The sequence below is a fragment of the Tenrec ecaudatus genome, chromosome 9 (genome assembly GCF_050624435.1).
Source record: "Tenrec ecaudatus isolate mTenEca1 chromosome 9, mTenEca1.hap1, whole genome shotgun sequence".
Classification (NCBI taxonomy): domain Eukaryota; kingdom Metazoa; phylum Chordata; class Mammalia; order Afrosoricida; family Tenrecidae; genus Tenrec; species Tenrec ecaudatus.
In genome coordinates, this window is record NC_134538.1 from 1,066,454 (window position 1) to 1,092,323 (window position 25,870).

A 25,870-nucleotide genomic window follows, 5' to 3' on the forward strand; every position below is an offset into this window, starting at 1 on the left:
AACTGATTACAAGGATCTACATATAACCTCCTCCCTGGGGGACGGCAACAGAAAAGTGGGTGAAGGGAGATGTTGGACAGTGTAAGATATGACAAAATAATAATTTATAAATTATCAAGGGTTCACAAGGGAGGGGGACAGCGGGGAGGGAGGGGGAAAATGAGGAGCTGATGCCAGGGGCTTAAGTGGAGAGCAAATGTTTGGAGAATGATGAGGGTAACAAATGTACAAATGTGCTTTACACAATTGATGTATGTATGGATTGTGATAAGAGTTGTATGAGCCCCCAATAAAATGATTTTTTGAAAAAAGATTTACAGTCTCAGAAACCCACAAAGGGCAGTCTGACCTTGTCCTATACAGTCTCTATGAGTCAGCATCAACTAGACGGCAATGAGTGAGTTCGCTACTAAGGAGCCCTGGCTGTGATGTGGGCTAAGCGGTTGACTGTTGACCACACGTTTGGCAATTTAAACACACTACCTGCTCTGTGGGAGAAAGATCGGTCTGTCTATTCCCATAAAGATTTACAGTCTTGGAAAACCTGTATTAAGCCCATATGAATCAGATAGCCTCAAGGGTGGTGGTTTTGATTTTTTGGGTAGCTGTGTGATGAGAACTACAAACACACCAATTAATTAAATAAAGTGATCCCTACATGGTGGGATTACGGGTGATTTTAATTTTCTTTATACTTTCCTGTATTTCTCAAGACTTCTAACAACATTACCCTGCATGATAGCTTTCCTTTTTTCTTATGTCACCATGGAGACATTGCTGAAATGAGAACGCCTACATTTTACTGTGGCCTAAGTTTCAGATCGTACTGTTTGCGTGTGTCCGGGTCCAACACGCAGGGTGCTGCGTTGCATTTAGTTGTCTTCTCCAAGGACCCCTGGTGGCCATGTCTGGTTAGTGTTGGATTGCTAACCACGAAATTGGTGGTTCAAATGCCCCCAGCTGGCTCTGCCCTGCGGTTGGAGGGTTGGTGGGGTAGCTATCCGCTCCCGTAAAGACTTACAGCCTCGGGAACCCTAATGAATGAAGATTCACAAACAACTAAGTGGCAGTGGACTTGGTTTGGGGTCTCCTTTGTCACCTCTAGGAACTCTGATGGCGTGTAGTGGGTTACGTGTTGGGCTGTGCTAACCACAAGGACAGCGGTTCAAATCCACCAGCTGCTCTGGGGGAGAGAAATGTGGCTTTCGACTCTGTAAAGGGTTATAGTCTTAGAAACCCACCTGGGGTCGCTGCGGGTCGGTATCGACTCAATGCAGTGTTTAGTTTGGGGTTTGTCACCTCTGGTCTCTGATAGTTGCTTGCTTGCTCCTTCCCCCCCCCCCCACCTGCTCGCGGGCCCTGTATCCGTTTTGTAATCAGAAAATAAGAAAGGTCTGAGTGTTCCTCCTCTGTATCAGTGTGGCAAGCAAATGGCCCCGAGCCTTTCTTTCTCCATTCGCCCGGACAAAGGCGGGCCAGGCCAGGGTGCCCGGTGCCCTGGTCGGGACGCGCTCCGCGAAGGGCGCTGCGCTCCGCGCGCCGCCGCGCCCGCGGGCCTCTCCTCCCACGCCCGCCGCGGGCCGGTCACTAGCCCTCGGGGCTGGCCCCGCGCGCCCGCGCCCCGCCCCCCCGCCCCTCCCCCGGTGCTGGCCGCTCCGCCCCCGCAGTCTTATAAGGCGGCGGCGCGCCAACTGCCCGCCGCCCGCCCAAGTCCAGGCGTCGCGCACCATGACCTGGAACACTAACCTCCGCTGGCGGCTGCCGCTCGTCTGCTTGCTCCTGGAGCTGGCCATGGTGGTGCTCTTTGGAGTGTTTGTGCGCTACGACTTCGAGGCCGACCCCCACTGGTCCGAGGAGAAGCAGCACAAGAACATCGCCAGCGACCTGGAGAACGACTTCTACTATCGGTACCCGAGTGAGTGATCCCGCCCTCCCCAGCTGGCCCACCTGAGGCATCGCCGTGCCACCCCACCTGTGCCTGCTCACCTGGCTGAGGCCCCAGCACAGCCCTCCCCCGACCTCCGCGGTCAGCTACTCAGGAACCGCGCACAGGGAGGCCGGGGAGGTGGTGCTGCTCACAGCACAGGCCCCTGGCACAGCCCCCTGGCAGGCTCCAGGTCTTACTTGGGAAATGGTGGCACGTACACACACTCCTTTTCCTTGGGAAAAAGTCGCGGGGGGGACGGGGGGAACAATCGGGACGCTTGATTGAATGGCTCCCTGCCATCCTAGCCAAGAATGCCCCGCTATCAGGGAGTCCTGACCTTTACCTGACTCAGTTTCTCCCAGAGACGGAGTTCATCTTCCATCACCAACCAGTTGGGTGACCCTGGCTGCCTGGTCCAGAGGTGCTCCTACGCTGCAAACACTTAGCAGGTCAGGAGCTGCAGGAAAGGCTGCCTGGCCTGTCCTCCTGTGGGTGCGAGTGTGAGGGACCAGAGCTGGGCCTTGGCACCGCAGAGTGGATTACCCAACAAGCAACGTAAGCATCAGGTCACTTCTGCTTACTGACTCATCTTAGTGAGCAGAGATGCAGTGAAGAACATGTGAAAATATTCACTGGAAATCAGCAAGAAAACACAAGTAAGCCCGTGCTTACCTGACTTACTGAGTAATCCACCCCTGTTGGGGATCATAACTTTGAAAAGCATTGTTTGCTCTGTGGGAAGGTGCTGTGAGCTTGGGACAGAGACAGACAGGTGTCCTAGAAGCACAATCTTTGATGTGGTGGGGGAAAATGTGAAATTGCTCACAACAGATTAGTAAATAAGTACAAGGAAACCCATGCTTCCCTTACTGATTGGGGAATCTAACATTGATAGCCATCTTTTGGCTTGGAGAAGGAGGCTGTTCTCTAGAGAACCCTCTCTAACACAACACCCCAGATTTTCTGGGTGTCTCCTGAGTTCCCTAGTGTTGATGGCGGTCTGATTAAGAGTGGGGGCTTGGGAAGTAACCTGCAAATCAGGTAGGTGGCCTTAACGACCAATGGGTTAACCTCCATGAACCTCAAGTCGAATGGAGATTCCATAGGCCCTGCCTCACCAGGGGGTGGGGGGAGTTCATCATGAGATAATGGGGTGTCCAGGCACAGCAACAGAGCAATCACCAGAAGAGCACCAAGCTCAGACACTGTAAGATTTAGGAGCTAGAAGAATTGGCCCAAGGTCACACTTCAGTCCAGGGCTCTTCCATTGCCCTTGTCCTTATTTCCCCGCTCCATTTCCTAGCCGCCCAGGGCTCTTCTTCTACGTGATGTCTCACAGAGCCATGGCCTCTCTGGTTTGGGAGGGAGCTAGGCTCGTTTCCAGCAGCCACCTGTCCCGACCAGTGTTCCAGCCTCGGCTTACACACTTACCATCACAGGGGCTTCTTTACTGCCAGAAATAACTTCTCGTGTAGGTCTTGGTAAACAACTGCCCGGTTAGGATGGAAAACAAAGCCGTTCAGGAGGCTACAGACTCGGAGGAACCCTGGCTAACGCAATCACAGGTTACATCGATAGAAATGAGCTACCTGGAAGAGAGGTGACGGTAGAAGGATGTCCTGTGTGGCTGAGACCACAGTCTCTCCTGGGCTCCGCTCTGGGCCCGCGCTTTAAATGAGACAGCTGTGCCCTTGGAATTAGGGCCAGAATCCATCCTTCACACCGTCCGTCTTTCCTTGCCCTGACACAGGGCACATGATGAGGAAGGCAAGTTTGGGGTGTGCCTTTGCCTACTCTATCCATCCCGGTTCCCCACTGGTGTGAGAGGCAAGGGATCCCATGGGTCCGAGGAGGTGGTCCTCGGCGCATGCGGGCAGGGGAGGGCTTTGAGTCCCTGTTGTAGGAGATGAAGAACTCACCAGAGGGAGAGGCATGCTCCCCATGTTTGCATTCTTTTGTCCTCCACCCGCAAGCATTCACTCCACAAGCACTCAGCTAGAGAGGGTGGCCAGAGAAGTCATGCTCCAAATGAAGACCCTCTTGTGAAAAGAACTGTTGTTGATAATTAGCCGGCACACGGGCATAAACTGAGATCATCACAGCACACTAGGGTTGATGGTCACTCTGGACAGACAAAGTGGAATCGCCTGACTCTCTGGGCCCCAAGTCATGTTCAGTGAAAGCAGAGAGATGCACCCAGCACCCAGGGCTGCGGGGAGGTCAGGCGTCTAGGTAGAAGTTTCTTCCAAAAGAGGGGAGCAGTGGTGAGAAGCTAGAGGGAAGCAAGGCAGCCAGCAGGCCACTGGAAATAAATGTCAGGGTTGGGGTGACTTGCTCCATGTGGCCCAAGAGTAGAGTGTGGAAAAGGGACCGGAAGAGGAAGATGGCTAAGGACAGTCAAGAAGCACCTTGCCTTTTGCCTACCACTCTGGAAGTGCTGAGGAGCTCTTGGCCGGCTGAGTAAAAAGTGACTGGTGGGGCGGGCATTGGGAAAGGGCCCTGGCCTCCAGCTTCTTGGAGAACATGGGACATAGTGACCATGCTCCAGCATTGGCCATCTGCTAGGCCAGCTCCTAGAGCCAACCACACTCTCTCCAGGCCTGAGGAAGCCCCTGGGTGAGTCCATCTACCAGATGAGAAAACTGAGACCAGAGAAGGGAGTGCCAGGCACAGATCACTCACCCAGGAAACCGGGGACCCGGGGTAGAAGCCCTGGACATCTGAGCCCACAGTCCTAGACCACTCCCCATCCTCTAGTCTACCCTTCCACCCAGCTGACCTCCCTTCCCAAGCCCATTAGGTCAACATGGGTTAGATGCATGTGGCAGGAAGTGGAGGGTGCATGGCCTCCTGGCCCAAATGGGTCTCCCAGCAATGGGAAGGTGACTCTCTGGGTGTGTGGTAAGAGCAGGGCCTTGTGGTACTTGCCTGGCTCTTGGCTACAGGCCAACAGCACCTGTAGAGGCCTCTTTCCTACCCAGGGGATTAGCAGAATGCACTTGGAATCTCTGGTTTCCAGGGGAGGCCAGCTCTAGCTGGCAGGAGCCAGGACTGAGTCCCAAAAGGGATCAGAGCACAGCTCTCAGGCATGGCTGGCCAGGTACCTGCCCTGGCAGTGGCTGGAGGGAGGAGCCTGCAAGAAATGGCCTGCTTTCAAACACCAGCTTATTCCATCCGGGCTCTCTGCGTGCCAGGGACCCCACGTCCCCATTGATGACTAGCTCCATTTACTAAAAGACAAGCCTTCACCTAGCAGAGGGCGGTGCGACCTGGAGCTTGACTTTAGAATGAGCTGATCTGGATCCATCCCAGAGCCCTGGTGGCCTAGTGGTTACACATGGGGCTGCTAACTGTAAGGCCAACAGTTCAAAACCACCAGCCATGGAGAAAGATGAGGCTTTCTACTCCTATAAAGATGGACAGCAGGATTCCTTGCCCTAAAGGGTGGGTAGGAGTCCTGGTTGACTCAATGGCAGTGGATCAGGTTTGGGATCCATTACTGGGGCCTCTGGGGTTCTTTGGGGTAATCCAAACAGTTTCCTCTCAGCTATTAGCCTAAAGGTTGGTGGTTCAAACTCACCCAGCATCATCATCATGAAAGAAAAGTCTGGCAATAGACTTCCAAACAGATTACAGCACAGAAAACCCCTCAGAGCAGTCCAGTGGCCAGCCATGAGTCCAGATCCAGGGATGGGAATGGATTGGGGTTTAGGTTTGGGTTTGGAAAGATCCCTAAATGGAATAAACAGCTACCTCACTATTCTGTGCCTCAGTGTGCACGTCTGGAAGTGGGGGCGGTGTTACTGGATGTTCGGGGTGTTCAAGAAGATTCAGAATGACAGGTGATGGGAGGGCACTTAGCTGGTAATCAAGCAGAGCAGTGGTTCTCAACCTTCCTAATACTGCGACCCTTTAATACAGTTCCTCATGTTGTGGTGAACCCCTACTCCAACCATGAAATTATTCTTATTGCTACTTCATAACCGTAATTTTGCTATTGTTATAAATCAGGGTCATTTGACCCCCAAAGGGGTTGTGACCCACAGGTTGAGAACCTCTGAAGTAGAGTCAGCACCCTGTAAGATGAGACTGAGGGACAATCCCCCTGAGTATTCGCTTGAACTATTAAAAGTCACCGAAACCAGCCCCATGCCATTGAGTGGATTCTGGTGCACAGCGACCCTCTCAGGTTTTCTGAGACGGTACATCTTCATGACCGCAGACATCTTTGACTCTCTCCAGAAGTTCCAGGAGCAGGGACCGCTGATGGGTTTGAAACACTGGCCTTACTATTAGCAGCCCACCTGGTTCTCTCCCCAGTTACAAAGTGCTTTCTAGATGCTCCATCTGGCACGGTTCCCATCTGTGGTGCAGGAAGCAGGGCATAGAGAGGTGAGCCCAACTCCACTCTCCACTGGCCATCAGCCGAGGCCTCCTACCCACCTGCTTCCCCAGGGCCACCGTGGCAGTGCCACCTCCAAACAGCCACTTCAGGAGGTTTTGCAGGGATGCTGGCTCGGCGGTGGGCTTTGGGGTGCTGAAGAGTAGGAACTCAGCATCTTGGAGGAAGTCAGAACTCTAGACCTTGAGGAAATCAATTTAGACTAGGCTGAGCTGGCCCGTTGGTAGAAAGGGCTAGCACACAGCTGCTGACCAAAAGGTAGAGGTTTGCATGCACGCGGAGGCACCTCAGAAGAAATGCCTGGTGATTTCTTTCCCCCAATAAAACCCTACTGTAGAATTTTTGAAAACCTTGTGGAGCAGTTTTAGTCTGACACACACAGGGCGATATGAGCTGCAGTGGGCAGGGGGACGTGATGGCTATCCATGGGAGTAGCAGCCCCCGACCCTCGGGGCACCGCTATTTCTGCGCTGGTGCAGTCGAGAGGAGGGGACTGCCAGGGGTTGTCAGCTTGGCAAGTGTCCGCCAACTCAGACGGGTGAATTTGACTGGCTTGGAGGTGGGCCCCATTCTGGGAGGTGGCTGGGGGTGAAGAAGGGGAGTGAGCGCGGCCACTTGGCCACTCAGGGGCGAGCAGGTTCTGGGCAAAGGCGCGAGAGTCACCCAGGGACAGGGCAGGGGTGGGGAGAATCTCACCAGCATCACCACCCCTCAGCAAATGGCCAACCTGCCGCAAAGCCCCTGCTGGTTTTTAAAGAGAAGCACTTGCCCTGAGCAGGGGTTTGCTTGGGCTGCAGACTTCTGGGCTAATCATGTTCTCTTCTCCCATTTCACAGAGGGAGAAACTGCAGATCAGAGAGGTGATGCCCCTGGCTGAGAGCCGTACATTCAAACCATTCTGAAAGGCATTTTCGGTAGCACCAAACTTAATGAAACATAGGTTCCTGAGCTGATGTATTTTGGTTCTGAACTAGGACCAACACAGGGAGATCCAGGGAGCTAACTGCAAGGCTAGCAGTTTGAGCCCACCAGCCGCTCCTCAGGAGAAAGAGGAGGCTGTCCAGTCTGCTCCTATAAAGATGTCCCACCTCAAAAACCCTATTTAGGGTGGCTTCGAGTCAGAATCAGCTCAATGGCATTGGGTTTGGTTGGGGAGATCTGAGGAGTCCCTGGGGGCCAGGAACAGTAACTCACACTCAACTATCATCCAGAAGGTTAGCGGTTCAAGCCCACCAGCAGTTCCTCTGAAGGACGGCCTGGTGACCTGCTTCCTTAAAGTCACAGCCCCAAAGCTCTATGGAGGGCAGTTCCACATGGGGGGTGGGGGGGTGGCTATGAGTCAGAATTGACGCAACAGCCATCCAGCGATCCCATAGGATAGGACAGGGTAGAACTACCCCTGTGGATTTCCTCCCACGGACCTGCTGGTGGTTTCAAACTGCTGACCTAGCAGATGGAAGCCGAATGAGTAACCACTACACCGCCAGGGGTCCTGGATGGCCACAGCAGCTCCGGTGCTGCAAATACCCTGCAGTTGGTGGCTCCCATGGCCCGCCAGCTTTGCCCCTGTCTTTAGGGCTCCTCAGCGCCCAAGACAGCCCACTCGCCTCTCCAGGGAGGGCCTTCACTGGCTGAAAAGGGGTCAAACTACCCTGAAGGTCTCGTCTGCTGGCTTCATGACATGACACGTCAGTCCTCTGTCTCTCTCTCTCTCTCTCTCTCTCTCTCTCTCTCTCTCTCTCTCTCTCTCTCTCCTCCCCCAGCTCCAACCCCACACCCCAAACCCAATTTCTCCCACGCAGCCCCATTTCCCAGCCCGCCCTGTGCTCATCTGGACCTGGTGCCCTCTTCCCCCACCCCTGGCCACACGCACACATTGTGCTCAGCAGCAGGGCCCCTGCGGGGTCAGGGTGGCATTAACAAGGCTCCAACGCCTAAAGGAAAGATGGGGGCTTGGAGTCCACTCCGAGGTGCCAGGGAAGAAGAAAATCTAGGCCCCCAAGACCACAGCCACCGGCAGTCCAATGGAGGATAGTTCTCTGACGTCATGGGGCTGCCATGAGTCTGTATCCACCCGCAGGCCTTCCACCCTGCCAACTTCCCGTCTCTGGTCCCTCTGTCACCTCGCTTCTCCAGCCTGTCACCCATCGGTTCTCCCTAGGCCTCACCTCAGACTGTTTGTGGGGCGTTGGTACAGCACCCAGTTTCCCCACACGGGTTAGAAATGCGATAACCATGAGATGTGAGCATGCGCAGAAGCAGCCGCATTGTGAAACCCGAGCTACCGTGCTGTTTGTTGTGCAGCCGGCATGTCAACCCTGCCCAGTTCCCGAGAGGAAGCAAACTCAGGGAAGACTCAGTGCCATGCTGGGCCGGGACCGACAGCTCACCAGCATCCACCTCTGTGCCCCCCACCCTTCCCTGGGTGTGCCAGTGCCCTAGGCCTCCCCCAGGCAGCTGCCAACCAGGTGGTCTGTGGCTGTGGCCAAAGGCAAATGGGGGGCAACAACAAGTTCAAGGTAATGGCAGCGTGGGAGGGAGAGCTCACTGGACTGCAGCCCCACCTAACTGTGGGCTGCCGAGACAGCTGCCATCATCGTTCACTCCTGCGTACTTCCTGAGCACTGTAGCTCGCGTGGCCCTGCCTTCTTAAGACTGTGATAGTCCAGTGGGCTAGACAAACAAATAACCAAAGAACTGCAGAGTGTAATAAGAACTAGGAAAGAAGATGGGTCCAGGAAGGAAAGAACCCACGGGAACAGGGCGGTCAAGGAAGGCCCCTCGGACGCGGTGGCCTTTAGCTGGCTCCGGAGGAAGAGGAGTCCCTGCCTCAGGAGCCCAGAGAGAGGAATGGCATGCGCAGAGGCCTCGGACTGGCACCAAGGGACAGAGCGCAGCAGCAGGAGGAGAGGAGTGGGGAGAGTCAGCCCGGAGGCATTTGCACTTGCAATCAACGTACATGTAACCAAGCACTCGCCAACTCAGCGTTCGGCAGCTGTGCCATTCATGACGTCCTGTGCATCCTTGATCTTCAACCAGCACCACAATCTCCTCCCATCGCCCTTCAGAGAAGCCCAGTGTCCCCACACATGGCTCCCTCCTCCCCCTCCCTCCCGCCCACCCCTGGCTGGGTTACCACCAAGAGACACTGATCGCTGTGTACTTTGCTGTGAGATACACACTGTGTGCCCTGTAGTGACCGCGCTGTTGGATCCAACATGTTCTCAAGGTGCATCCAGGTCCTGGCATGTATCAGGACTCCATGTCTCCTGCTGGCTGGCTAATATTCCTTTTAGCCCTGTTGGGGAGGAATAATTGCACGTTTACACAAAGCTGCAAAACAAGACAAAACAAAGCAAAGCATAGAACCCTGTGAGCCCTTTATTCAGACAGTACTTAGGTTCGGCTGTTTGCTCACTCCACATACACCACCCCGTCCCCACCCCCGCCCATTGAAGCGTCCTGGCCACACAGCATGGTCTGAAATACTAGAGGACATTCCCCAGAATAGGAGCCCGCTCTGCCACAACCACCGTCATCAGTTTCCACTGATACTTTTAACATGAGTTGGTGGACGAGCTGAGTCTTAACCCAGGACTGAGCCATGACTATAAGGAGTGCTGGTTATGTGTAATGGTTACACGTGACTACAATGGTAGTTGGAAACTACCCGCCAGCTCCAGGGCAGAAAGACAGGGCTTGCTATGCCTGTAAAGCAGCAGTTCTCACCTGTGGGTCGCGACCCCTTTGGGGGTCCAAGGACCCTTTCACAGGGGTCGCCCGATTCATAACAGTAGCAAAATGACAGTGATGCTGTAGCAACAAAAATAATTTTATGGTGTGGGGGGGTCACCACAACATGAACTGTATTAAATAAAGGGTTGCTACATTAGGAATTTTGAGAACCACTACTGTAAGGGATTACAGTCTTAGAAACCCACAGGCGCAGTTCTACCCTGCCCTACAGGGTCGCTGTGAGCCGGCATCAACTCATGGCAGTAGAGTTGAGGGATGCCTAAGTAACCATCTCCAGTTTTGTCACGTGTAGTGCTCCCCAATTCAATACAGCCCCCAGTCTAAGGTCGGATATTGTATTTACTCGGCTAAAGTCTTCAGACTCTTTTCATCTGGAATGTTCTACAGCACTTTCTTCATCTTTTATGACACCGATATTTTTCAAGAACACATCTTCGGTCCTTTTAAAATAGAACGTTCTTCGCTCTGTATTTGTCTGATGTTTTCTTAGGTGTGGAGTGAGATCATTCATCCTAGAACACGGGCTGGAAGCTGGCCTGGAGACACGTGTCCTCCTTAGAGCATCCCATCCGGAGGTGCCTGCTGTCCATCTGCCCCTCAGGAGGTTGTTGAGTCACAGCAGAGTGGACCACTGCCCGGTCCTGCCCATCCTTCCAGTTGTTGTTATGTTTGAACCCATCATCGCAGCCTCGGTGCCAACCCATCGTGTTGATGGTCTTCCTTTTATACTGACTCTCCACGTGGCCAAGTATGCTGCCCTTTTCCCGGATCTAGTCCCCCCTAGTAGCATGTCCACGGTATATGAGACCGAGTTTTGCCGCCTTTCTAAGGGACCTTCTGACTGCACCTCTTCCAAGAAAGACTTGTCTGTGCCTCTTGCACTCCACGGCACTTTCAGTATGCTTTGCCAACTCCACAATTCAAATGTATCAATTCTCTTTTAGTCGCCCTTATTCATTGTTTAGCTTTCACATCTTTGAGGCTATTGGAAAACCATGACTTGGGCCAGGTGCGCCTTAGTCCTCAAAGTGACATCTTTTTCTTTTTTTTTTTAAAATCATTTTATTAAGGGCTCATACAACTCTTTTCACAATCCATTCATCCATCGTGTCCAGCACATTCGCACATATGTTGCCATCATCATTCTCAAAACATCTGCTTTCTACTTGAGCCCTTGGTATCAGCTCATTTTTCCCTTCCCTGCTCGCTGCCCCCTCCCCCACGAACCCTTGATAAATTATAAATTTTTATTATTTTAACATATCTTACACCATCCAAGGTCTCCTTCACCAACTTCTCCACTGTCTGGCCCCCAGGGAGGAGATTATATGTATACCTTGTCATCTGTTCCCCCTTTCTCCTTCACCTTCCCTCCACCCTCCTGATATTGCCACTCTCACCACTGGTCCTGAGGGGTTCATCTGTTCTGAATTTCCTGTGTTTCCAGCTCCCATCTGCGCCAGTGTACATCCTCCGGTCCAGCCGGATATGTAAGGTAGAATTGGGATCATGATAGTGGGGGGGGGGGGGTAAGCATTCAAGAACTAGAGGAAAGTTGTATGTTTCATCATTGCTATACTGCACCCTGATTGGCTCGTCTCCTCCCCGCAGCCCTTCTGTAAGGGGAGTGACATCTTTAACACTCCAAAGAAGTTGTTTGTAGCAGATTTTCCCAAAGTAATACATCATTTGCTTTCTTGTCTGTTGCTCCTAAGAGTGTTGATTGCGGATTCGCGTAAAACAAACTCCTTGACAACTTGAATGTCTTCTTCCTGGTGTGTCCAGTTGTGAGGGTCTGAGTGTTCTGTCCCATGTGTTGTGGTCCAGACTGAAGGCTGCAATCCTGGGTCGTCAGCAATGCTTCAGGTCCTCCTCACTTCCAGCCAGTGAGGTGATGTCATCTGCATATTGCAGGTTGTTAATACACGTTCCTCCAATCCTCATGCCGTGTTCTATAGTCCTGCTTCTCTGAGTGTGTACTAAGAAAACGGATTGAATAAGTATGGCGAAGGATACAACCCTGATGTATTTTAAACCGCGTAGTATCTCCTTGTTCTGTTTAGTTACATGATTATATGTCTATGCGGAAACTCTTTAAGCCAATACAGATATTCTGCTTCTCAGCAAAATTTCCCTTTGGACTGAGCGGTGGACTATTACTTGAGCAGAAGCCCTGGTGGCATAGTGGTTACACGTTGGGCTGCTAACCCCAAGGGCAGCAGTTTGAAACTCCCAGCTACTCTGCCGAAGAAGAAGGACGCTTTCTGCTCCTGTAAAGAGTTACAGTCTCAGAAACCCACAGTTTGGGTTCAGCCCTGCCTCTCTAGGGTCACCATGAGTCAGAATTGACTTGATGGCAGTGTGTTGGGTCTTAGCATGCCTTAAGCGCCTCACTGCAGGGTCAGGTGTGTGAACCCACCAGGTGCTTCAAGGAAGAAAGATGAGGCTGTCTGTGCCCATAAAAATGTTAAGCCTCAGAAACCCAGGGGGGCACATTTATACTTGGTCCTAAGGGCTCACTATGAGTCAGAATCAGCTCAATTGCAGTGAGTTTTGTATTTTCGTGGGGGTGTGCGTTTCAGTTTTGAGACCCCTATCTCTGGAGTACCCCAGCTGCAGTGAGCAGCTAAATGGTCCACAACGAACCCAAAGGCTGCCAACAGGACTCCACTCATGTGCCATGGAAGAAAAACCTGGTGACCATGGTGACCAACTTTTAAAAATCAGCCCCGAAACCCCTGGGGGGCACAGCTCACCTCTGACTCACATGGGGTCTCCAGGAGCCAGAGTCAGCTCCCAGCAGGGGGGGTTGGATCCCACCTTTACTGTGCTGATCGCGAATGGTGATTTCTCAACCCCAGGGCTCTCCCCACGTTCACCTGTGGGGCCGTCAGCCTCCTGTGAGCAAGAGCCCTCCTTGCCGCTTCATGTATTCACCTGCCTGTTTATCACTGCTATCTATCCGGACGAGTTTCTCCCCCAGCCCTAGGTTGACTTTCATTTCTTACACCACATAATTCTCCTGGTGCTCACAGTGTCCCAGGTTTGCCCCGGGGGAGCCTTTGATCTGGCCCTGGTCCTGTGACAACTGCAGTTGCTTAGTGTCTTGTACATCTGTAACGCTTCCTGCTTCTCAAAGGCCTTTCCTTTCTGTGTGTCCTAGGGTTTTAGAACAATGCAGTGTTATCCTAGGAGAAGAGTTAAGATCACTCTAGTCCATCCCCTTTGTTTCATTATCAAAAGGCCACACCAAGAGCTAATAGAGGCATTGATTGGGTCCTAGCCCAGAACTAGGACATGGCTATGGGTAAGGAACAATAAGTTACCATTGCAGCCCACTGTGAGCAATCCCTGTTAGCTCACATGGCGCTAACCACATCAGAGGTTTGGGTCCACCGCGTGGTGCCTCAGAAGATGTGAGTGTGCCGCAGACCACCAGCCACTGGGAGCGCATTAGAGCGCATTTCTACTCTGACTGACACGGAGTCATCACGGGGCAGAGCCAACTCCCTGGCAACTGCCCGCGTTTACTTGTTCGTTTGCTTTCAAATCATGTGGCAGATGCTGTGCTCAGTGGTTGGTTTAACAGCTTCATGGAAGTGCTCCAGCATTTGAGAAGTGTGCATTAAAGCGACTCCGCGACCAAGGAAGTTAGCTGAACTTATCAGAGTCCTGTGCCCAGTAGGCCAAGGAGCGGGGTCTGGATCTTGGGCGCAGGGATGCTGGAAAGGGTAGCTGCTGTCGTGTGAGGTGGGGGGTGAGGAGTGGGGTGCGTGTCCCTGGGGGTGATCATCCAGTGTGGTTGGTCAGACCAAAGGGCTCCTTGGCCAGATGAGTCTTGCTTCTTCAAAGCAGAATGGGGTAGGGGTGAAGTGGAGAGGGCAAGGCGCCATGGCCCAGTTCTGGACTCTTGACCCCGAGTAAAACCCATGGCCTGTGTCCAATTTCAAAGGCCCCTCTGCCCTGCATAAGCAGAGCCCTCCTCCACCCACGAGGGTGGATTGCCATCTTTCAAGGATGTCCCCCCACCCCCAGCAGTGGTCTCTCAAGTGGATGTGCACCAACCTACCACCCCCGCAACCCAGCACCTTTGTCCCAGACGCCAGGCTGAGAAGAGACTGCAGGTGATGATGGTAGACCTTGTATCACCGGGGGTGAAAGCGAGACAGAGGGCAAGGCGGGGTTATGAGTCAGGGGCAGGGCTAGTAAGGGGTGCCCTGGGTCTGACCTAAGGCAGAAAAGGCAGAGGTGCTGCCTCTGCTTGACCACTCGGGAAAGCCCTGGTGGCATAATGGCTACCAGTTGGCCAGCGATCTGCTCTGCAGGAAACACTGGGCCGTATACTCCAGTAGGAAACGCACAGTGGCAGCTCTACCCTGCCCAGTAGCGTCACCCTGAGATGACATCGACTCAGTGGTGGTGAATTTGGTTTGTTTTCGCGTGACCACTGAGATTTCGGCTGCTCCCCACAGGCTTCCAGGACGTGCATGTGATGATCTTCGTGGGCTTCGGCTTCCTAATGACCTTCCTGCAACGCTACGGCTTCAGCGCAGTGGGCTTCAATTTCCTGCTGGCCGCCTTCGGCATCCAGTGGGCACTGCTCATGCAGGGCTGGCTCCACAACTTCCAGAATGGCTACATCTACCTAGGCTTGGAGAGGTGAGGTTTGTTCTGACCCCGGGGGCCTGGTGGACCCAGAGCTCTGAGCCAGTGCCCACCATCCAACACACACACACACACACACACACACAGAGTTGTCAATGCCATCCAGCATCTGTGGGAGGGTCTCCCACCCCTTTGACAGAAGCTGTAGGGACCCGAGGTTTCTCTCTGGTGGCTGAGCCCAGGCCCTCATCAAAATTGCCCTGTACTGCGCTGGGATAGCCTAGTGGCATAGTGACTTGCGTTGGGCTGCTAACTGCAAGGTCAGCAGTTCAAAACCACCTGCCGCTCCTTGGGAAGAAGACTGGGTTTTCTACTCCCGTCCAGAGTTACCGTCTCAGAAACCCAGAGGCAGTTCTACCTTGCCCTGCCAGGTCACTGTGAGTCAGCACCGACTCTCTGGCAGTGCGTTTGATTTTTTGGTTGGTGGTGGCTTAGTGGTTAAATATTGGGCTGCTCACTGCAAGGTCAGCAGTTCAAACCCACCAGCCACTCCTCAGGAAAATGATGAGGCTGTCTACTCCTGTTAGGATCTACAGGCCAGGAAACCCCAAGGGATCGTTTGACTCTGTCCTAGAGTGTCACCATGCATGGCAATCGACTTGATGGCAGTGGGTTTGGTGTGCTGTGAAAGAAACCCCGGTAGTGCGGTAGTTAAGTGCTGAGCTGCGAGCCAAAAAGTCAGAGGTCCAAACCCACCAGCCGCCACCTTACAGGATAAAGATGTGGCCATCTATTTCCATAAATCTTACAAGCTTGGCAATCCCATGGGGGCAGTTTGGCTCTCCCATAGCGCCTCTAGGAGTCAGAAACTACGTAACAGGTTTGCCTTTCCGTTTGGGGCCCAGAGACAGACGATGGCCCATGGGACCCGGGTGGGAGAGCCAGGCTCTGGAGGCTACATGTGCAGGGAGCACTGGGTAGGAACGCCCCAGCTGTCCCTACCCCCGCCCCCATGAACTCTCAGGCTCATGTCCACCTCTGAAATCCAGCAGGGCAGCTTTCCTGGTGGGCCGGTCAGGGAGGCCAGGTAGGGAAAGCGGGTGGGTCCATGGGATCAGGATCTACCTCAGCCACAGTCTCCCTCTCCACCACCCTCTGCTGGGCTGGGTTGGGGGTCCTGGGTCTTAGGTTTCTGTAGGAGGGCTTCACAGAGCAAGCGCCAAGGTTTCTGAGTGGTGACCCAGATGCCACCTTTCTCTGTGCTGGTCTTTGCCCTTCCCTGTACTCGGCTCCCTACAATCTGCAGGAAGCCCCTCTCTCTGTTAGACATAGTCATAGATCTCATAGACATAGATCTATGAAGTTGAATCTCCTGAACCCAAGCAAGGCCCTGGTAGCCAGCTGAGAGATATAGTAGGAGAGAAATGGGTCTGGGGCCAGAGATGCCATCTGGCTGGAGGAATCAGGGAAGGTTTCCTGGCAGAGGAGGCAGTGAGTAGAGGTTCTGGGACGGCAGGTAAAACATGGAGAGCAGGGTAGGCTCCAACAGCGGGGCATGTTTGACAACAGTCCCTGGCCAACTTCGGGTAGAGCAATGTTTTTTAAACTGTCGGTCACAACCCCACATGGGGTTGCGTAACTGGGGGGGGGGGGTGAGAGTCCTCAAAAAATTTGGCAACAGTAAAAGGTTTCTGAATACTCAGCGACCAAAAATTAATTCAAAGTCAAAATGCACTGTGAATCCGAGGTGTGTCTGGCAGCACTTGCCCGTGGTGCAGATTTCGCCAGCCCTAAGGGGCCAAGAGTGGGGAAATTTTAAGAAGCCTGGCATAGCATCCCCTACCAGCTAGTGGGAGGGCCTGGCAGAGAGCTTGCCAAGGGAGGGGCGGCGTTGGGCATGTGCCCACTGCTGTGCTGGGCGCTTCGTGTGTGCTGTTTCTGTGATCATCGGTAGAGTAACCAGATGATGTATGTACCCATCATCGCAGAGAGTGAAGCTGCGACCTCGAAATACGAAATCACAAGCCCCAATCCATAGCTAGCCCAAGCCCAGATTCAAACCCAGGGCTTGGAGTGTGGGATTTGCTGGAGCCTCCTCCCCACCTGTTCTGCCCACAGCCTCATCAATGCAGATTTCTGCGTGGGCTCCGTCTGCGTGGCCTTCGGGGCGGTCCTCGGCAAGGTCAGCCCGATCCAGCTGCTCATCATGACGCTCTTCCAAGTGACCCTCTTCGCGGTGAATGAGTTCATTCTCCTCAACGTGCTGCTGGTGAGCTGGCCTCAGAAGGTGGGGAGTGGGGTCACTTGACAGCGAGGGGCAGCAAGAGAAGGAGGGGCCAAGGAAGCATGCCTGCCTGGGTCCCTTTGGAACATGGCGGGCCACTTCATCTCCAGGCCTTCGGTGTCCTTGTCTTTAAAGTGGAAGTAATGACATCTGCCAAGCAGGCCTGATAGCCCACGTAGTAAGCTCAGCCCAGAGCCTGCACAGAGCAAGCTCCTAGTAGACTGGTTTCTCTCTTCTTTCTCCTTGCCAAGGATTTGGGGCATAAAGGAAGTGGAATAAACAAGCCCTGGAGACTCAAAAAGAAGCCTGGATGGGTTTAGTTGTTGGGCTGCTAACTGGAAAGTCAGCAGTTCAAACCCACCAGCTGGTCCATGGGGCTAGAAATGATGCTATCTGCTCCCATAGAGATTTACCGTTTCAGAAACCTGGTGGGACGGTTTCCCTCTATCCCACGGGGTTGCTGTGAGGAGCCCTGGTGGTGGAGTGGTTGCTAAGGTCAGCAGTTCAAAACTACCAGCTACCCATAGGAGACAGATGGGACTCCCTGTTCCCAGAAAGAGTTACAGCCTCAGAAACTCATGAGGGGGAGCTTCTACCCACTCCTATAGGTCGGCGTTGGCTCTCTGGCAGTGAGTTCAGTTGATGGGGCTCTGCTATAAAGAGAAACCAACCCAGACATTGGACTTGGGCTCTTGGAGACTCCCGTGGATAGGGAGGGATGCAGGAGAGAGGTCAGCCTGGGAGAGTCCACACAGGGGCCACTCACGAAATCTGAAACATGCTGAGTCGGTAGGATCTTGGGGTAAGTTAAGAAGCAGGGGAGGTTCCTTTGAATTTCACAACCTCCCCGAGCCTGCTACAGAAGTTCTTCTCCTGTGTGATAGCTTTCCAGTGTCTCCTCTGAGCCAAAGTGAAGCACAAGACTCATCGTTGACATGGAGGAGTGCTTGACCCTTTGTGCTTTGCCTGGGCCCACTTCGGAATGCTTCAGCTAGGTTAGCTCACTGAATCCTCGTGGCTAGGACAAACGTTGCTCCCACTTTGCAGATGAGAAAGCTGCATCTCTGAGAGGTCAAGTGGCTAGCCAAGGTCAAGACACCTGACGCCTGTCTCTGTGTGGTTGGGCAGAGGGAGAGGGAAGGAGCCAGAGCCTGACAGGCCTTTGCCCCCTAGGTGAAGGATGCAGGTGGGTCCATGACCATCCACGTCTTTGGCGCCTACTTTGGGCTAACAGTGACCCGGATCCTCTACCGACCCAACCTGCAGCAGAACGAGGAGAGGCAGAGCTCCGTGTACCACTCGGACCTCTTTGCAATGATTGGTGAGCACTGCTGTGGGACCCGAGGGCACCTGTGATGGGTGAAGGCTACCAGCATGGCTGAAGGTGCCATGGTGGGTGAAATACACCATGTGGGTGAAGACTTCATTGAGGGACAAACTTGGCCATGATGGGGTAGGGTGCCACCAACACATTTGATTCCCATGTGATCCAATGGTAGTTGCCAGTTCCTTTTAAGGAATAAGCAAAGGGGGCAGCCTGTAGATACTTCCAAGACCCCAGATGTATGCCCCTCTTGTCTAGGGGAACGGGAAAAGCTTGTCCACTCATTTGGTGTCTTCCCCAGAATGCCCCAGGGCAGAAACAGTGGTATTCAGGGGCTGGTCGTGGCCCCCGGGCTAAGACACACATGCATTATTACTTCCTTTGCCTGTTCATCTCAGACAGCACATAGCAGTCCCCCACTCCAGAAAGTTCCTCACAGTGTAGTAAAGGCACAACCTGCAGCAGATAATTATCTGTATTGGAGATATAGATGGCTCTGTATTTGTGTTAGTCTGAGTAGATTAGAGAAACCAATTCATAGGCATTCATATATGTGTAATAGAGAGTTTTATCTCAAGGAGTAATTGTATATTAAGAAAACATCCCAGGGCGGTCCTTAAGTCCAATGTTGGCCCATATGTCCAATACCAGTCCATAAATTCCTCTTCAGACTCACGTAACACATGCAATGGAAGATCACAGGTCAGTGGGCGAAAAGTCTTGTGGATCCAGTGGTGGTAGAAGCATCTCAGTGCTGGCGTGGGTCTCCATGTGGCCCAGGACTCTGGCTCCATCAGCATAGCTCCATGTGACTTGTCAGGAAGAGGAAGCAGAGAGTGTGTGTCCCGCCTCCAAGGAGGAAGGGAGGAATTCCCAGAATCCTCAGGAGAAGGTCGTGCCCACACAGAGACCTCATTGGCTAGGACCTGATTGACAGGCTAGACTCCACCCCTTCACTCGAGTTGATAGGAGATTATGTCACTGCCACAGTACTGAAGAAAAAGGTTCTCCCACATGGTGCTGTGGTAGCAGATAGGAGACTCCGGAGAGGCATCCAAGCGTAGAGTGGAAAGCAAGAGGTAGGATACCTACAGCTGCAGAGGTGGGAAACTTGCTAGGATGTGTGGGTCATTTAGCATCTCCATAGCCCAAAGGACAGGACCTCATCGAATGTCTTCTCTCCCTGGTCCACCGGCCTGTCTGCTCTGGCTCAGGCACCCTCTTCTTGTGGATGTATTGGCCCAGCTTCAACTCAGCTGTGTCCAACCACGGGGATGCCCAGCACCGGGCTGTCATCAACACTTACTGCTCCCTGGCAGCCTGCGTGCTCACCACGGTGGCACTGTCCAGTGCCCTGCAGAAGAAGGGCAAGCTTGACATGGTGAGCAGGGAAGGGGGATATCAGAGGGATTTGGGGGGAGGTTTGGGGTCACTATGGGTCAGGGTCGGCTCGTTGGCAGTGAATTTGGTTTGGTTTCTATTGGGTAGCTCTGAGATAGAATCGAGTGGCTAGCGGTGAGTTTCATGGTTACGACTCCCTGTGCCTGAGGGCAGTAGGCACAAATCACCATGCCCTACCAACAGCAGACACAAATCACCATGCCCTACCAACAGCAGGCACAAATCACCATGCCCTACCAACAGCAGGCACAAATCACCATGCCCTACCAACAGCAGGCACAAATCACCATGCCCTACCAACAGTAGGCACAAATCACCATGCCCTACCAACAGCTTTGTGAGGGAGTGTCCACTCTGTCATTTTATAGATGAAGACACTGAGCCAGGCTCAGGAAGAAATAATCTTCCCAAGTGATTACCTGGTATTTGTCAGAGCTCAGAATCAGATCGTGGAAGGTTCTTAAGGTGATTTAGGTTGTATGTCAACTTGGCTGTATTGATTTTCAACTGATAGGCTCATATCAGGTCCCACCATGGAAAATATTATGTTAGATCTCATCATGGAGATGACTACACTATCATATATCTGTCAAATTACATCATAACTGATTAAATAAATGGCTGAAAATAAGTATCCTTGGGATTGGGCCCTGCATCCAGTGTATAGGGACATTCTGGGAAAGTTTTCTGATTTTTTGCTCAACCCAGCTCATCAGCTGATTCTCATTCTTGGACTTGAGCCAGTAGCCTGCCGTATTGCCTGCCGGTGTTGGGATTCGCCACAGAGGTGGTGCTGGAGAAGAATATTGAATGTACCATGGACAACCCCATCTGTGTTGGGAGAAGGAAGGCCAGAGTGCTCCTTCGAGGCAAGGATTGCAAGACACCACATTACATACTTTGGACATGTCAGGAGAGACTAGTCCCTGGAGAAGGACATCATGTTTGGTAAAGAGGCGGGGTAGTGAAGGAGCGGAAGGGTTTCAGTGAGATGGATCGACACCGAGGCTTTGTCAGGGGGCTCGGGCACAGGAACCATTGTGAGGATGGTGCAGGACAGTGCAGTGTTTGTGTCTGTGATGCATAGGGGCACTATGGTTTGGAGCCAATTCCATGGCACCTACCAAGAACACCAGACGCCACAGCCTGTGAGCCAGCAGCCTGTTATTTTACCTGCAAATCTTGAGTTTGTCAGCCCTTGCAGCTACATGAATCAGAAGCTATCTCCTCCCTCTACCACATGAGCTATTTTCTTGAGAAAAAATCTATAAGAAAGTAAATTAAAAAGTTGTGATTAGGTGCTGTGTTAGGCTGAATAGTCTAGAGAAACCAAACCCGTGACACTCATAGATATGTAAGAAAACACTTTCTATCAAGAAGGTGACCCAACCTGGTCCAGGTCAAGTTCATGGGTCCCCTGCTGACCCTCTGTAGACTCACATGGCTGTCAGTGAAGGAAGCAGGAAGGTGAAGTGGAATGCTGGGAGTTCACAGGCCGGTGGGTACAGAGCCGTTGTTGTCACTTAAAAGAGGTAACCGAGGCTTGGGCATGTTTTGGGTTGTACATGCATTCGCGGTGTCATGTTTAAACACGAGCATGGCTTTATAATTGTCTTGATTCAGAGATTACGTGTGGCTTAAGGGGATGTATACAGGTTCCAGGTTGACAAAAGGTCGATGTGAGTGGTTGTGTGTCAACTTGTCTGGGCCATGTCTCTCAGAGGTTGTTAGGATGTAATTTGACAGTTATGTGCTCATGAGGATAAAGTTATCCTTGTGATGAGATCTGAACTAACGTGATCATCTTCATGCTGAGACCGACCTTTGAGGAGCAGGTAATCAGCTGAAACTGAGTTTCCTCGAAGGTTTGGCCTGCATCCAACCATACAGGTGGACTTTCTGGCAAAACCCTGCCCAGCTGCTTGATCTGGAGCCCGGATCTATCTCATTATCATTGACTCCCATTCTTTGGACCCTGCCCTGGGATTCAGGAACCTCCTTATCCAGCAGCCTACCATCTTCCCTATGGAACTCGGGTTGGACAGCCCCTGCCCCTACATGAGGCCAGGGAAGCCCCTGGCTTGAAAACTGACCCACAGCTTGGGATTTGTCAGCTTCTACTGCCACATGAGCCATGTCCTTGAGAGAAATAAATGCTGTCTATTTAAAGGAACTTCCAAAAGTTGGTGGGAAAATTCTATCATCTTTTAATTCAGTTCTTTCACCAAGTTTCTGAAGCCCCCTCATCTACACACAAACGGCATTGGCTTTGCTTCTCTAGAGAACCCAGCCTCCTGAGTTCTGCAGTTGGAGTTGAGCTGGATGCTCTCTTCCTGGGGTCTCCTGCCTGAGGCGCTAACGGCTGTTCTGCGCTGAGCCTGCCCTGCAGGATAGCCCAGAAAAGGCTGTGAAGCAGTTACTGCAGACTTCCTCCCAGCCAGCTCCTCAGGCTCCCAGGCCTCTTAAAGCTGCCCCGCTTGCCCCATCGCACACACTTGGCGCAGGGAAAGTTCTGGAGCCTTTCTGCTCTCCCGGGGAGGTTTTGGGGTTATGGCATTGCACGACAGGGGGGACAGCTATTTCTGTCACTCATGAGTAGCAACCAAACCCCATGGGTGCTGGAAGGTTCTCCCAAAAAAGCAAAGCCATCAGCCCTCTGTCTCATAATTGATGCCACATGTTGTCATGGGCAGATGATTGTAGTGTGCTGAAGCCCTGCCAAGGGTACCTGCTCTCTGGGGGCCCTGCTGCGCACCCCTGGATGACCTTGATGCAGCCATGCCGGCCTCGCAGGGAGCTGGAAGTGGACTGAGACACACGTGCGGATGGAGAGATGCAGGCACACCGGCATGGGCACACCTGGGTGCATCCTACACCCACCTGCAGGGAGCAACTTGGACCAGTGTCTAGGACAGGTCCTGAGTCTGCATCAAAACACCCTTCTGCTTGCTTGTGGCTTCATGTCCTGTGGCCTCTCTGTGCCACGCTCTTCTCATGGGTAAACTTCCAAAGAGAACTGAGCTTCCCCCATGGGGTTCTGTTGAGATTGAGCAAGAGAAACCCCAGCAGCGAGCAGCCCAGGGAGAGCCATCTGATGCCACTGGAGTTTGGAGGTGCTCAGGGCTCTCTGACGTGGTACACCATACGATGGGGGACCCTGTGCCTGCCCTGGGCCCGCATGCACATTGAGGACACTGGATCATGCTTCCAGGCATACAGCCCACATACAGAATGGGAGCAAGCAGATGTGCAGCCAGGCCCACAGGTATATAGAGTGTGTGTGTGTTCCTCTGTGGGCCTGTGTTTGTGTGGTGCTCGTGTGCCCTGGGGCAGATGTACTGAGGCCAGGTCCTTGGCATGCTCCTGACTGGTGGAGGGGACAGGACTCAGGCCCTCCTACCTCTGAGGATGGGGCAGCGCACGCAGATGCTCCAGGCAGAGGACTGAGCCCCACCTCCCTCCCCCCACCCAGGAGCACATCCAGAATGCCACGCTGGCAGGAGGCGTGGCTGTGGGCACCGCTGCTGAGATGATGCTCATGCCCTATGGCTCCCTCGTCGTGGGCTTTGTCAGTGGCATTGTCTCCACGCTGGGCTTCGTGTACCTGACGGTGAGGGGCCTGGGGAAGGAGCGAGGGACTGGAGAGTGCTGGCATGGACTCTAAGGGCTCCTTCGGGGTGGGGCAGGGGGGCTGGAAAACGCTGGGCCTCTGCATTTGAGAGCCCTCCAAATCCTGGCCTCCCAACACCCTGCCGCAGCCTCTGGGCCTGAGCAGCTCCGACCCCCCCTCCTCCAGCCTTTCATGGAGACCCACATGCACATCCAGGACACGTGTGGCATTCACAGCCTACATGGCATGCCCGGCCTCATCGGGGGCATCGTGGGCGCCGTGACAGCAGCCACAGCCACTTCTGAAGTGTATGGGCGCAAAGGGTGAGTGTGGGGACCTGCAGGGGTGCCGGGGAGGTTGCGCCCCCTCACTGCTTCTCCACCCCTCCTTCCTCCATCTCCTGTCTTCTCCACCATGGCCTACCAGCCTCTCCACAGCACCTGATCCAGCAGGAGACCCAGTTCCCAGATGGGAAGGGCAAGGCCCGCGGTCAAGAAGTCTGTGGCCATGATGCCCACTCATCTTTGTGGAAGCAACAATGGCAACTTGCCCCCTGTCTCCACCCCAGGCTTGCTCAGGCCTTTGGCTTTGACGGGGCCAACAAAAACAGGACCACACACCTTCAGGGAAGCTACCAGGCTGCTGGCATCTTTGTGTCCATAGCCATTGCCCTGGTGGGCGGCAGTGTGGTGGGTGAGTAGGGGTGGCTGGGCTGAAGAGGTGGGGCCCCCATGGGGCTCCCTGAGGTTAGCCCTGCACTCCTGGTGGGAGACTGGGGGTTCCCACCTCAGCCCAAGACCTCTGAAGGGCTTCTCCCGGGTGCTGTGCCCTGACTGCCCCATGCTCTTCAACTTTCATTAGGAGCCATTCTGAAACTGCCAATCTGGGGACAGCCTGCCGATGAGAACTGCTTTGAGGATCATGTCTATTGGGAGGTGAGCGCTGCAGAGCTGGGGAGGGGGTGCTGGGCCCAGGGGCGGGGAGCAGAGCAGTGAGAGAGGGAGGCTGAAGGCTCCTCCCAGGGCTTGGAGGGAGTGGGGCACACTGACCCTTTCTTCACACCCTGCAAACAGAGAGGCAACCCACAGTCAGGACGGCAGCTGCAGTTCCTTTATTTGTGCCCTTAAAGGCCTCAGAGTTCAGGTGAAACTCTGAACCAGGGATTCCCAAAGTGGGGTCACCAGACCAGCAGCAGCAGCAGCAGCAGCAGCACCTGGGAACTTGCTGCTGTTGGGTGCCATGAGCCGGTTCTGACACACGGCCACCCTCTGCACACAACCACGCCTGGTGTTCTGTTCCTGTAAAGAGTCTTAAAAACTAAACTCGCTGCCATCAAGTCAGTGCCAACTTGGGTGGGCGCCTAAGACTGCAACGGCAGACGGGACTAGAAAGCCCAGGCTTTCTTCCACAGAGCTGCTGGTGGCTTTGAACTGCTGACCATGGGGACCACAGCCCAATGCGTAATCACTACACTACCAGGGCTGCATAGGATTTCAGCCTAGAAGACCCTATGGGATAGTCCTACACGATCCCAAGGGGTCTCTGTGAGCCAAAAAGCACTTCAGTGGCACCAAATCTATCCCCAACCTCAGGCACTGTTAAGTAGTTTGGGTATATTAGTGATTTCTAGTCTCCTCCTCCACCCCCCCCCCTTGGCATAAACTTTCTTCCGCAGTTGAGCTCTGTGATGTCCAATTTGGTGTCCTGTTCTTTCTCTGACACCTGTCTGAAGACTCCGGGGCTCTTACCCTGGTAACACAGGCATGCGTGCCTCATTCTTTGCATTCCGTGTCTCAAGTACTGAGACACCGCAGTGGATGGACTGCTGATGAAATAAACCTGACAGTGTTTTCGGTTTCCATACGGAAGAGCTCACTCTCTCTCTCTTGGATCTGTTGTGATTTTTATCTTTCTGTCCAATGCCATACCCTCCCTCCGCTCTGCCGTGCAGCAGCGCTTGGTGGGGAGCAATATACTTCCAGGCTAGTGGAAGTTAAAAGGGTCCTGGTGGGACTGTGGGGCAAGCACTGGGCTACTCACCAAAGTTTTCTGCTCAGGAGAGGTACGGACTCAGAACCCCACAGGGACAGTTCTGCCCGGTCCTGTAGGGTCACTATGAGTCAGAATGGACTGCAGGGCAGTGAGTTTGCCCGGCACCACAGCATGCAATCTGCACAGTGGTCAAAAGGTGGCGCCCGCCACACACCGTTTGCTGCTCCTGGGTGACCCGACCCTGATGGGGGTACTTCTCTGGCTTTGGGCTGGGTCCTTGTAACTGCCCCCCTGTCTCCATAGTTGCCTGAGGAACGGGAGAACACCTACCGCCCTGAGGACTCTGCGCTCAAGCCAGTGACACCCTGAACTTGTAGGGGTGGCGAGAGGCAGGTGAGTATAGATTTGATCTGCCTGCATGGAGTGAAGGACAGGCTCTGCCCAGCAGGGGCCCGGTTCTAGGAATCAGCTGTCCCCAGCAGAGGGGCAACAAGAGAGCATCCACTCGGAAGTGCAGAGTTTCTTTCCGGGGTGATGACAATGTTTTGGAAATGGGGTGACGAAGCGCG

General features: G+C 53.5%; 1 protein-coding gene across 1 annotated transcript; it reads left to right on the top strand.

The window, feature by feature from the left end:
* Positions 1-1,728: 1,728 nt before the first annotated feature.
* RHCG (Rh family C glycoprotein) lies at positions 1,729-25,670 on the top strand. The gene is made up of 10 exons (XM_075557449.1): positions 1,729-1,915; positions 14,558-14,744; positions 16,809-16,959; positions 18,148-18,295; positions 19,513-19,679; positions 23,172-23,309; positions 23,496-23,632; positions 23,878-24,002; positions 24,171-24,244; positions 25,605-25,670. The coding sequence occupies exons 1-10, from the start codon at positions 1,729-1,731 to the stop codon at positions 25,668-25,670; spliced, it is 1,380 nt and encodes a 459-aa protein (XP_075413564.1).
* The last annotated feature ends 200 nt before the right edge of the window (positions 25,671-25,870 follow it).

Bases quoted from the DNA above. Each gene is read 5' to 3' on its own strand.
- RHCG (XM_075557449.1), top strand. From the start codon at position 1,729: ATGACCTGGAACACTAACCTCCGCTGGCGGCTGCCGCTCGTCTGCTTG. The intron at 19,680-23,171 runs GTGAGCAGGGAA...CCCCCCACCCAG, and splicing joins AGAAGGGCAAGCTTGACATG to GAGCACATCCAGAATGCCAC. The intron at 24,245-25,604 runs GTGAGCGCTGCA...CTGTCTCCATAG, and splicing joins AGGATCATGTCTATTGGGAG to TTGCCTGAGGAACGGGAGAA.